The 12809-nt window shown below is 38.4% G+C and overlaps 1 protein-coding gene across 1 annotated transcript in view; it reads right to left on the bottom strand.

The window, feature by feature from the left end:
- Positions 1–12809, bottom strand: part of TGFBR3 (transforming growth factor beta receptor 3) — a 108947-nt gene that overhangs the window by 15586 nt on the left and 80552 nt on the right. The window contains exons 8-14 of the mRNA XM_058809047.1: positions 8749–8938; positions 7223–7539; positions 6419–6568; positions 4519–4650; positions 4103–4270; positions 1172–1471; positions 586–706 (exon numbers count right to left, since the gene is read on the bottom strand). Of these exons, the coding sequence (XP_058665030.1) occupies positions 586–706; positions 1172–1471; positions 4103–4270; positions 4519–4650; positions 6419–6568; positions 7223–7539; positions 8749–8938 (1378 nt within the window). The remainder of the gene's footprint in view (positions 1–585; positions 707–1171; positions 1472–4102; positions 4271–4518; positions 4651–6418; positions 6569–7222; positions 7540–8748; positions 8939–12809) is intronic.

Genomic DNA, 12809 nt, shown 5'->3' with positions numbered 1-12809 from the left:
CACTCTTTTTTTTTTTTTTTGCCAAGACAGATTACATAATCAAACATGTCCCACTAAAGTGGAGCCCCCTTTGTGCATACTATCCTTGGCTCTTCATAGTTCAACAATGTAGCGAGTCTCCAGGGCCACCTCTTTGCCTTACAAACTTACCAGGCTTTAAGATCCTCAATACTTAGTGATTCTATTGCTATTATTCATAAATTTATATTTACAAGCACAATAAATAAAAGGACACAGCAGAGAGCACAAGACTGCCTTTGATCTCTGGGCAACAAGAAATTGCTCCAAGTGCTACTGCTACATTCATACTTCCAAAACCCATGTTATTCTGTACTACTTTGAGTATTGCTCTCTCAATGCTCAGCAAACTCACACGTCCAGAGAACAGTAACATGATTAAAAAATGGCTGTGAGTTGTCCTGATGACTGTTGCCAGGGAAATGTCCTAACAAGTAACATCTTACAGACACAGCACCAGCACAAGATTATACAGTGTCACATGCTCCCTCATTTCAAGTGACTCTATGTTACACAATATTCTATATATATATAGCATTATTAAACAGGTCAAGCTCATTTTTATACCTTCTTGTTTTCCTTCATGTGTTATTACAACAAGGGGCTTGGTGAAGGTTTTCTTGTTGTGCATCATGGCCAGGATCATATCCACATTGAGAGAGGTGCAAGCTTCATCAGGAGGAATGCACTGGAGTGCAAAGAACAGAGGTCACATTCACTCATCTGCCAGTGGCACAGCTGCCTCATAACCAGTTTACCCTACACAATTTACCAAAAAATGAGAACCTCCAAACAACCTTATCTTTTGTAGCAATGAGATTACAGTATTATCTAACATGGTGCATGTCTTTGGAAATTAAAGCTTACATTGTTTGTGCTTTGGATATGCATTGAAAAGATAAACTTGAACCACTTGTGCAATAAAAAGCAATTTCTATTTGTAGCCACCTAAAGAAATTTAAGCAGCAACTGCAAATTATGTAGTCAAAATGCACAGTATAATAACTCTTATCTACTAAAACTCTGAGCCTAGAGATATCACGTTCATTAGACAATTCCATAGAAAACTATTTATTACCTTCAGAGTTCAGATGAAAAAATACACTGTTTTTATCTAAATCAGAAGTTTTGATAAATTACATTAATTACTGACCTTTGGAAGTCCTTGAGTATCTTTGTCTTTATTTGTACACAAAGTCAGCTCACAGTGAAGAAAGAGCAGTGAGATGTTGAACATTGGTTTGAACACAAAGCTAAATCTTTTTCTGTCCTTCTGTGCATGTGGTATTGGAAAATTCTTTTTCTCAATACTGTAGAATTTAACAGATTCATCTTTAGGACAAATGTTTTCTATAATGGTATAGTCAGACATTCTATCTGGATTTGAAAACGGGGAAACAAAGCACGTTTGAATAGCAAAGCCCAACGATCTGTCAGCTTTAGTCACAGACACCTGCATTAAAGAAAGAGACAGTAAGATCTCAGAAATGACATTTTTAGTTCACATTTCATTAATATTTTCAACAATTTTTTAAGCAGTTTTCCAGTGCCATTTCCAATCTGAAGTATTTTGAAGGCTAAATGTTAAGGATAAACTGTCAAACCGAGAGACAGAAAATCTGTGGTTTCAAAACCAGCAGCTGTTTAATAGCATAACCATACATAAATACAGCAATCCCTTATCTTTCTGAAAGCAGATGACCCCCCCCCCCCCCCCCAGATAAGACACACAGTAATGTCTGTGTCTGCCACCTGAGATGGCACTGCCTCCCTTAGACACACAGGCTATAACAGACCTGTATGGAAATCAATCACTAATTCTATGGTTTTGTATCTGTTCAAAATTATAATGAAAATAGGAAAAAAAAAAAAAAGAAAAAAGCAACAGACACAACAGAGAAACCACCCCCAGCCAAGAGAGGAATGCAAAGGCAGAGAGGAGGTCATGGTCTGATGTGTGGGTGGCATTCCTGGGCTGGAGGGGGTGAGGGAGCCTCCTAAAAAGCCATCATTTCTTGTGAAAGGATCCTTTTAGCTTATTGTAAGTTTGAAATTCATATTCTTTTATGAAAAATAATTAAGACTGAAAGCCTCCTGTGCCCTGATGTTGCTCAGCTGGATTGGAATGCAGACAATAAATGCTACAGAATAATTCAAAGGAAAAAATAAATGGAATTTGTAACAAATGAGGCATGTTGCTCTTAATAAACAACAGAAGCATTTATCCAACCATTAACACTGCCCAATGAAACAGTTCCACGAGAAATCTTCTTAGAAGAAATGTGCCTTATATGCATATTTAATCCATATGTGCTGCATGTATCTTTAAGGAAGAGCCTGCCAAATTGTGTGGTCTGTGCAGTAATTTCTGGATGCTAGGAGTTTTGCTGAGAATAAAAGCATTTCTCCTTTTTTCTCTCCCTTATGTGAGCAGCAATCAAATTAGAGATGAAGGAATGTGCTGAAGCATCTAAGCAAGAAAGATTATCTTCTAAAAAGAACAGAAATAAAGATGGATGAACAAAAGTCAGCCACAGATACTGACAGGAAACAAGCTGATGGTGTAAACTAATTAAGAAATAGATTATGGAAAGTAGGACAGGCACAATACAGTTAATTAAATAAAAAGATGAATGATATCTCAAGGAAAGAAAAGAAACACAGGAGGAAGATGGAAGATCAAAATATGGTAAGAAAACGACAGCAGAGAAGAAAGAATAAAATTCCAGAATCCAAAAGATTCAAACAAAAAAACCCTTACCAAACAAGGACAACAGAGATATAGAATTTTTACCAAATACGTATTTATCAAAACCCAAAAATATTTTTCTTAGTAACAAATGCAAAAGAGAAATAAAAAAGAGGGAAAAAACCCCAGAGTCATCTTAAAAAATCGAGTCACTGAAGTTCAAAACTGATATGTTTTCCACTGTGCAAGAAAGAAAAACAGAATAAAAAGGCTTTTGCCAGGAAAGGTGATGAAGAAATCAGAACATCTGTCTGAATAAACAGCTCCAGCAGGCTCAGAGTCAGGGGGATTCATCCCAGATCAGTGAAGGAAGTGGATGGTTTTAAGTGTTTGTTATAAAAATATTCTTAACTGAGTGTAACAGACACTATTTTTGCTTTAGCTGTTTTAAGTATTTTGCACTGGGTAGAGAAAAAATAAATGAGAAAGGACACTGAAATAATGAAGAAAACTGCACCAAATGGATCACTGTGCTTATCATGTGCAACATGGGTTCCCAAAGAACTGACTTGGGCAAGAGAAACACAGCACAGCACTGCTGCTTTTTCCTGGTCTTACAACCCCATAGCTCACACCTTATGATTTACTTGCCTAGAAACTGGCAATACTTCTTCATTGCCAAAGCTATATTTATTAATGTCTGCCACTATTTGAAAATCCAAAATTCTGTTCACATAGCTATCTTTAAAAATACTGACTGTATTGGTGTGAAATTCCACACCAATTCCACAGATTTCATAAGCAACTCAGCAACACATGGAAATATTGTGCAAAACGTACCCGAAGTCAAAGGTACCCAGCTGTTGATTTTGTTTCAGTGTTATTTACCTAAATCTGCTAGATCTCTTATGTGGCAGCATTCAAAAGGATTACAACTGATGTTTTTAAGCAGACTGGAGAGAGACCACAATTTGTATTGACTGTGTAACCTGAGAACACTAGCATATAAAAGACACACATTTGTAATAATTTTTTGCATGCCTACTACATCTTTCAGACAAGGTTCAGACACACACAATAAAATGAACCCATCAGGACATGCCAGTTCAGAGCACAAGTTCAGAAACCATCTTAAAGTTTGGTATGGAAAAGCAGATTTAGGAAGAATCATCAATCTACCTTGTAAGTTAAATTCATCCATTTTGCAAGAATCCTTTGGATTTTTTACCCAAAATATTGTCCTACTTCTTATCCCTCAGTTTCTGTTCTCTGAAGGCATCAGAGGCCTGAACCAGCTGCCCAACAAAACCTTTCAACTGACAAGAACAGATTTGGCTCAGTTGCACAGCCTTGCAAAACCCTTTTGCTAATTTGAAGTCGTTTTCAGTTTGTTACCTCTACATATACTGGCCCATTCTTGGCAACAGAGAAGAGTCCTTGGGAGGGAGCAAGGAATAAATCTGTTTTGTACAGATCCATGTTGAAGGTCACATTGGTGATGTGTGGTTCAGGAGGCCAGGAAATGCCTCTGTCATCCTCTGGCTGGTGCAGTGTGCAATTAAACTAAAATGAGAAAAAAAAACAGTAACATCACGAGTCAGGAGTGGTAGGACACATTTCTTATATACAATATAGGCCCACCCACGCTACATCTACTTAATGCAAATCTTCAACAGAGTCATGAGAAACAGTTGTGAGAAGAAATGTGTTAAAAGACAAATGAATTTCTAGACAATTACTATAATTTATGTGAAAGGCCTATTACAACAGGTATTTGTTCATTGTCAGGTGCAAAACCAAGGGTAACATACCGCTATTTCAGGCCAGCTTGAGAAAGGCACCTCTCCCTCATCAGCATCCCCTGGAAATCCATTATCACCTGATTCCATGTCCTCATCTTCAAAGCCACTGCCTTCAGCTGGTGCTGACAGCTGAATGACAATCTGCACAGAGAGGGATTGCAAACAAATTAGATTAGGTGATAACCAAGCACTCTCATGCTTGTTATTTTCTGCTGTCTTCAGAACAATGCAAAGGCCACAAGAAGAGCACCAGCTAAGCAAATGGTGAAAGCATGTCTTGAACAGCCTTGTGCTGAGCATGTATGATATGCAGCTTATAATTAAAGAATGCCTGAGTTTTTTTTCCAGATTTCAGAGCCAGTGAAGAAGGACACCAGTCTGGGTGTTGGTGTCTGAATGAGCAGCCCAGCATTTCCATTCTATTTCTAGTATTTCTAAAGCCAACACTGAAAAAAGAAATGGCTTTCTAAAGTGATACTTTGCTACTATCAGTTCTCCGTTGTGTACTCGTAAAAAAATCACTAAAAATGTTAGAGTCACTACAGGATTTTCTCTTCTGTCATCAGCAATTTTCCTTCAGACATGTATACCCAAAACCATAATATTACTTCCTCATTTTCCTCCCATTTTTTTCACTGAATTCTCTCATCCTTTTTTTTTTTTTTTTTAATCATCCTTTTCATACATCTTCATTTCTTCACCTGGAAATTTATAGTTTTGTTTTCCAGTGTTCTGCATTTTGCCTCTTTAAGCTTGCAGCTTCTCAGCTAGTTTCTTCCCTCTCAGGATTTCAACTTTGTTTTCTTAGACTTAGAGCAATTGCTAAAAAATGACATAGGCACACCCTTTGACACTCCACTGCAGGGTGTCTGCATTTTAGGAGAAATGCTCCCAAATTCTGAACAATCTCATACATCAGTGAGAGTTCAAGTGTATAGCCAGGACTATTAAAAGACATGATGGAGAAAGGAGAGGAGGCAAATAACCACTTTAATTTGGGCCATAATAGAATACAGGGACCATGAGAGTGTTTAGCTCCAGACCTGTGCTCTTCTGTCATTTGCCAAAGATTCTGTCTTGGTTTGGGACTGTTTCTAAAGTTAGGTGCTACTGACTCCCCAGCATAGAACAGTTTTAACCAGGCAAGGTCAGATCAGATTGCCTGAGCTGTTTGGGTTGGACCACAGGCTTTCCATCATTTGCCAAAGTTACTTCTATGTACTGGAAAGCTCAGCGAGAGAAACCTGTCATTACTTTTGAACCCAGAATATCTGCACTGTACTCTGGCTCATAAGCTGAGCCTGGAAGCAGTTGATTACAACCTAACTGGGCTCCTTTGCATCATCACTCATACACAAGTACTCAAGAGTCCCTTCATTACATATAGCAACTGCTAAAAAAAAAATAAATTCAAATTGTGAGAGAAAAGCATGCAAAAATAATGTCGTTGCCTCACATTTTAGAAGCCTTTTTTCACACACAATTTCAGAAGAAAGACTTCACTTAATTCAGGGTATGAATTTAAAGGTAGTGCTCTGTGCAATTACAAAACTTCACTCCTATTTCTCTTTACAGCAATGTATTACTGTTTATGTATGGATGATCAAAGCTGCACAGGGAACACCAGTGCCTCCCAGACTGGTACAGATGGTCCCCAAAGAGCAGCTATGTTGTAAAATGTATTTAACTCCAACTCCTCTGTTTTCCTTTGGGATACTATCTGACCACGGGAGCATACTGAATGCGCAGCCTTCCTACCTTCTTGAATACAGGGACTGTGGCTGCAACTGAGCTAGGCAGGAAGGATCAAGATGCCTCCCTTTTGCTAAGACTAAAGCTAACTGCAATGGCTTCCCTGTACTACTACAATGTGCAGTACAGAAGGTGGATGCTCTTTGTGAGTACTCACAGAGTTAAAATAGACAATCTTGTTGAAGACGTACGCTGTCCGAGTGCCGCACTTGTTGAGTGAGGACTCCAGGATGAAGTGGGTGCCGTTCATGCTGGCTCTGCAGGAGCGGTCCAGCAGCGAGAGCTCGGTGCGGGCGTGGCCGCCGGCCTGGAACAAAGGAGCTTTGTCAGGGCTGAGCAGCACTGGGCTCCTCTGAACGCAGCTCAGCACTGCCTGGCTGCTGCAAGGGAAGCTCATTGTGCTGACAGCCAGGCAAGGGCACTCTCAAAATGCTGGTACACATGGCACGCAAGGAATAAATGTAACATGGAAAAAATGGAAACAGCAGGTTCATTATTAATCTGCTGATTAATAATGCTGACTCTGTTTGGTCTGAAATGAGCTAAAATGCCGTTTCAGGCTCTTTTCCACAATACAAATGGACACAAGCAACCTATCAGCTGGTAGATGGTAAAGACAGATCTTTACATCTGTTTAGGTCTCACACTGCTACCAAAAGCAGCTTCTTTGGAAATTAAAAACTCAGACTAATGGCCGAGTACAGTAATTTTTTGAAAACCAACCATGCACACCTTCAATCAGAAATCCCTCTAAAAACCACCAGATTGCTGGGAAGAGAAAACACTATCCTGAGTTATGGCAAAGAAGATCCACAGTACAGTTTCCTCACCAAACTGTTTTGGGGGGTTTATGTGGTGATGGCTGTAGGACTTTGAATGTTTATTTTTTCAATCAAAATGCAAATAAAATGGGCTGTCCAAAAAAGCCTCCCCAGTTCTGAGAATAAGATATCACACCAACCTGTAGAGAATCTTTTTCTACAGCTACTGTCATAACTTTGTCATCACACTTTATTGACAGTGCCATATCAGCACTGCCCTGAACTTCTTCAGGTTCTTTATGTTTTGAGAGGGAATGCCCGAAGTCATGATTTATTAATGTATCTACTGAATGCCTGGATGGGAAGATTTCTTCTCCCACTGTGTCATGTCTTCCTCTGTTAATGTGAAATGGAAAAGTCAGGCCATCAGTATTCTTTGGAGCTGGCAGTGGGTTAGCACCCAGCAATTCTGTCAGCTCTGGAGGAAGGGAATGGTCTTCTTCATCATTCATCTCTTCTAAAAAAAAAAAAAAAAAAAAAAAACCAAAACCAAACAAATCCACATTAGTTTGTTAGATATTTTTATATTTTTCTGAAAAAGTATCCTGAACTAATAACTTTCATACAAAAAAATATTATCCATAAAGGGAGCTCCTAAGACCATTAAAAGCAGCATCTTTGCACTTGTCAGGTAGGTAGTCACAACTCCTACAACTAAGAGTTTAGTTGTTACTGAGGCAACTAATCTTGGTGTACTTAGCCCCTGTCAGAAATCTCTCTCACCAAGAGCTGAAAATAAACTTTTGATGAGTGGATCTATTATATGTAAAAGATCCAGCAAGATAATAGAAACATCACATTCAAATATACTGTTTTGGTACTGCTCAAAGAGCCTAAGTGCAAATCATTAGATGAAATTCTTTCACTACCTGATCCATCAGAAATTCAGTCACTACTGTTGTGAAACTACTTATATAACCAGAATGAAGCTAAATAAGAGTCAACTTTAGAGTGAGTAAATGAGGAAACTATATCTCAGCTTATACACATGACTGCTGAGGACAGAGCCCATCAGAGTGCAATTGATAACATGAATGTGAACATAAGCTTTATCAAAATTGTAAACCAATAGTTTTAGTGGTTGAAACTCAGAATTAGTGAAAAAACAGATGCTACTCTGCTAGCTTCAATGGACACACATCAGCAATTACTTTGGCCAAATACCCATTCCTTTTTCAACAGTTGTATTTATTCTGTTTGCTCAGACTTTTTTGGTAAGCCACTCATGTCTGTAAACAGTTTCAATGTTTATTTAATCGTCTCAAGGAAACACTATACTCATACTTTTGGAAAAAACACACTAAAAAAAAATCAAAGCTGGATTTATCAACTAACAAGATATCCAGTTGCTGACATCTATTTCAGTGAACAGTGGGTACCATCAGCTATGAAGTCTTGGGCATTGGATAAACTATAAACATTTAATTCCCCCAAATTTCAGGAAATCACACAACTTTGCCTGGACTTTTCTAATCAAAAAGCCACAGATTATTACTTGCAACCATCATTCATAGATATTACCAGCATTCTTGATGACAAGCAGTAAAAGAAGTGCAACAGCCAAAACCAAAGCTTCAAAACTGAGAAAACACCATTTAAGTAATTGTATTCCTAAAACCACAAGATATGCTTTTTCTATATGCTAAAAGTTCATCTTCAAACTTACCTATATCTTCAAGTTGCAGATGAAATCTGTTAGCAACAGGTGCTTTTGTGTAGGAAATAACTGGACTGTAATTATGCTCATAAGCCCACTTGATCAAACTCTCATGTGATGAGGGAAGATCAGGTATTACTGATTTACTCATAGCCATAGATCGTTCTGTTTCTTTTCCAAAACCAATACTATTTGATGTCTGTAAATAAAGAAAAACTTGGTTTTTCATTTGCCACTTAAGGATAATTACAATGGGATAGTGACACTGATTGAACCTTGGTGTTATATTCTGTTTTAATCTACTAAGTAACAGCAAACTGAGGAGACCTGGGAAATAAAGCAAACCCTGCCACCTTAAGCACATAACAGCTGCACAGATGGAAAAGAACTCCCCGTTTCCTCTCAGCCTCTGCCTGGAGTACAGTAAATCAAGGCAATCAGAAACTGTTCATCCCTAACCAAGACAAAGACATATTTACAGCCTTTTGTATAAGGCCATACTTTCTTCAAAACTGATCTGAAATGACTCCTGAACTCAAGATGACAAATGAATTTTCAAATGTCTCTTAATTTCGTGGATTAGAGCATGACTTAAGCTGGATAAAGGAAAACCTTTATGTTCAAATGAGCATTACTGAAAAAGGCAAAAAGCGTGCTCATGAAGTAGAGCTGACAGCAGCTAATGCTGTAAGTCAGCTGGCACCAAGGACAGGCTGTGTCTGAAATGAGCTTCACCCTAGAAATGCTGTGTGCCTCCAAAGTAGAGTTTGTTAAACACAATTGAACTAAACACTCAACAGAGCAGTAAGTGAGAGCATGCATATTTATGCATGGCCAGGCTACATAAAAAACATTTACTTTCTGTAAATGAAAATATTTTAAAATTAATTAACAATGCAAATTTTACACAAATACATCAATACAGCAAACTCATAAATGCACATGCTGACCTTATGAATGAACATGCTAAATTATTAAATGAATAAATGAGCCACACAACCACTTAATTTTCATTTTCCTGTAAATGTTTTGTGAAATTTCAAATTTTTTTGTCCAAACGGGCAAATCAAAGGAATACAACAAGTATCTCTCACCTCACTGTTAGAGAGGCAGTTTGAAAATATTCACTTGTATTACACAAACATGTATTCAGCAGCTTGGCATCTTTAACATGTATTCATTCACACCAAAGCTAAATTAATATACATTTATTCTTACAGTCACAGCATTACTATTATCACTGTAACAATCACATCAATGGCTGCAGAACAAGCTGAACATAGATGCAGCAGCAAAGGCACAATGACCCACTTTTCAGCCATTCCTGCAATGTGATTGAAATGCTCTTTCTAATGCAGCTGATACCATGGAATGTTCCACAAACACCTTCATTCCCATGCTTGATTACCTTCTCCATCATATAGACTGCATCTTCTTTTCATCCCCACTGGTTTTTCCTCAATGTGAACAAATCTTAAATCTTTCACTCTGGAACACGACAAGATTGACTAGGGAGATCTCTCTTAGTGCTCCTATGGACATGCTACACAGGTCAGAGGGCTCAGCTGTACTTCCCTACCTGACATCAAAGTGAGTTTCTGAACTAAGAAGTGAATAAAGCACGTAGAAAGTCCTGATAGAATGGCATAATGTATCTTTAGCTCCCTCCCTCATTTCTTCCTAAGGACCCAGTTCTGCAGCCTTTAAACACTTGGGGCTTCACAACTGAAGTTAAAGATAAATTTACGTACAGAGCACCTGGTTTGAGGATACTATTACCAGAACAGTTATCAATGCTCAGTAAAGGTCACTGAAGATAAGAAACAAAAATGGAGCAACAGGTATCCTAATTTTAGTGCCTCATGACTCTTTGGAATCAACTAATCTTTGTTCTTCAACAAGGTGCAAAACTGGACACAACTGATCAGGTATTTTCATATTACCACGCAGCTTTGACTGGTAGGAGTTATTATGCTAACCCAACTTTGCTGCATCTCTTTTCTGTCACAAGGAGACAGCTGAACAAATATTATCTCAGAACTTTACTGTCCTAGCTATATCCCACCTGAACATTTCCAGGGCTTGTTTCCACCCCTCCACTCCACAGTGAGCCTGTAAATGTTCAGTCTTGCATTGCCCCACTGAAACAAAAGCAAGAACGAGGGCTGGCAGGAATAGACCTCCCTTCACGTGCCTGCCCTGCCTCACACACAGTGACTGAAACCAGGCAATCTGAGCCCCCAGCTGTGTGTCAGAACAGACACCATTTCAGAAGGTGCTGGGCAGTTGTTCTCAGGTAAGCAACCACCCCTCCAGGCTTCTGAAACCCTCAAGGGTTTGTTCTGTGCATTGCACCTCTCTACTCCTTGCCCATAAACTTATTTTCTTTCTGGAGCTTCACTGCACAGCTCCCAGCTTTGCAGAGGGACAGCAGCTGCAAAGGAAGCAATGTGAACAGCAGTGTACAAGCAGAGAACCACACAAGCCCTGCATGTAAGGACTGCACTCAGGAGTTAAACACAGCCCAGAAGAAAGCACTGCACACACATCAAGTGCAATTGATTTACCTAAAGTACTCCCATTTTCCTTGGGTTTGTGTCCATCCCCTTGCAGAGTTCCAAAAGACACAGCAAGCTGGGAGATGAGCTGTATGACTTAAAACATCTTTCTCATTTTTTGTCTGTGAACTTGGACCTCAGTAACTTACAGCACTGGGTTTGAGGCAGCTTGGCACTAACCTTCCCCTCTCAGCTTGCCAATCCCCTCAAGACAATTCTAATTCGTAGTGAGGGCAAGAAGTTAGGAAAATTGAAGTGCATGGAACTGCTTCAACTAATAAAAAGAACATTGTGAAACATTACCTAATTGCTTAGTAATGTTTTTATGCATTGTCTAAATTTGGGCTTGGAAAGGCATTCAGCTTAATAGGGATATGAAAAGATGCTAAATGCTGGATTTGCAGGCTTTTTAATGACATGGCAGAGTTTAGTTCCCTCCCTTACCCCCTCTAAATAAAGGAAAATGAACATATATTCAGAAAATGAAACATCTATATAAATGAAGTAGTAAACTAGTTACTCAAAATCCTAACATGAATCCAAAGTCTTTTAAATACTGACATTTCTGTATATATTTAATGTATTACTTTGCGTTAATCTAAACAAAATATTACTTTCTGCCACTCATTACAGAAACTATTTTTAATTATACTTTTTACTTATATTTTCAATAATTAATAAAGAAGCAATCTAAAAATAAAGTTTTTTAAGCAGTCTGCTTTTCTATATTCAAGTGCAGCATTTCAAAAATTTTAAAAACCTGTAAAAATTGTCTTGTGAAAATTGATGATCCACAAAGTGACAGCTTTATGGACATGAAATACACCACGTGAGCTGCTTCCTAGCATGGTGTGAACTAAAGCACAATTCTCTATCCTGTGAGAGTAGATCCATATATGCCCAAATATACAGTGGTGAATTTTATGTCATAACCTAGGATGAAACTTTGAAGTCAAGCATTGTTTTTCATCATTCTGCTTACAAGAGTGGTAATCCTCAGCAACCAAACTTGACCTTTCTCTTTAAGGACTATTTCAGACCTACAGAATGACCAGAACATCCTCTCCTGTCTGTAAGATAAATATGTCAGGGGTCAAGAGGGAACTTCATCATCCACCCTAGATAATTTTTCCATTAAATTTTCTGAGCAACACCAAAATTAGCTTTCCTTTAATTCCCTTCACTCTCCAAAGCTACTATGAAATCCTTAGTAATCTATTTTCTTGGGAGATTTAGATCAATTAGCCTTTGCGTTCTGCCAGAATTTCCTCTGCACAGATTACAAGCAGAAAGCAACTAAGCAAAAAATGGAAAATTGCTATAAATACCAAGAACTGGAGTTTGAAAATGTAACTGAATTGCTGCAAAACTGCTAGTCATGAGGCTCATGGGTGGTCCTGAGCAAACACTCAGCTCAAGTGTACAATGTGCTCTTAAGTGATCACTTAATATGGAAATAGGCCACAAATTTATAGGCTGCAAGATCAGTTCAATTATATTTATTTCAGAGCA

This window comes from Ammospiza caudacuta, chromosome 7, assembly GCF_027887145.1.
Source record: "Ammospiza caudacuta isolate bAmmCau1 chromosome 7, bAmmCau1.pri, whole genome shotgun sequence".
Classification (NCBI taxonomy): Eukaryota; Metazoa; Chordata; class Aves; order Passeriformes; family Passerellidae; genus Ammospiza; species Ammospiza caudacuta.
This window is presented reverse-complemented; position numbering and strand designations above follow the sequence as displayed.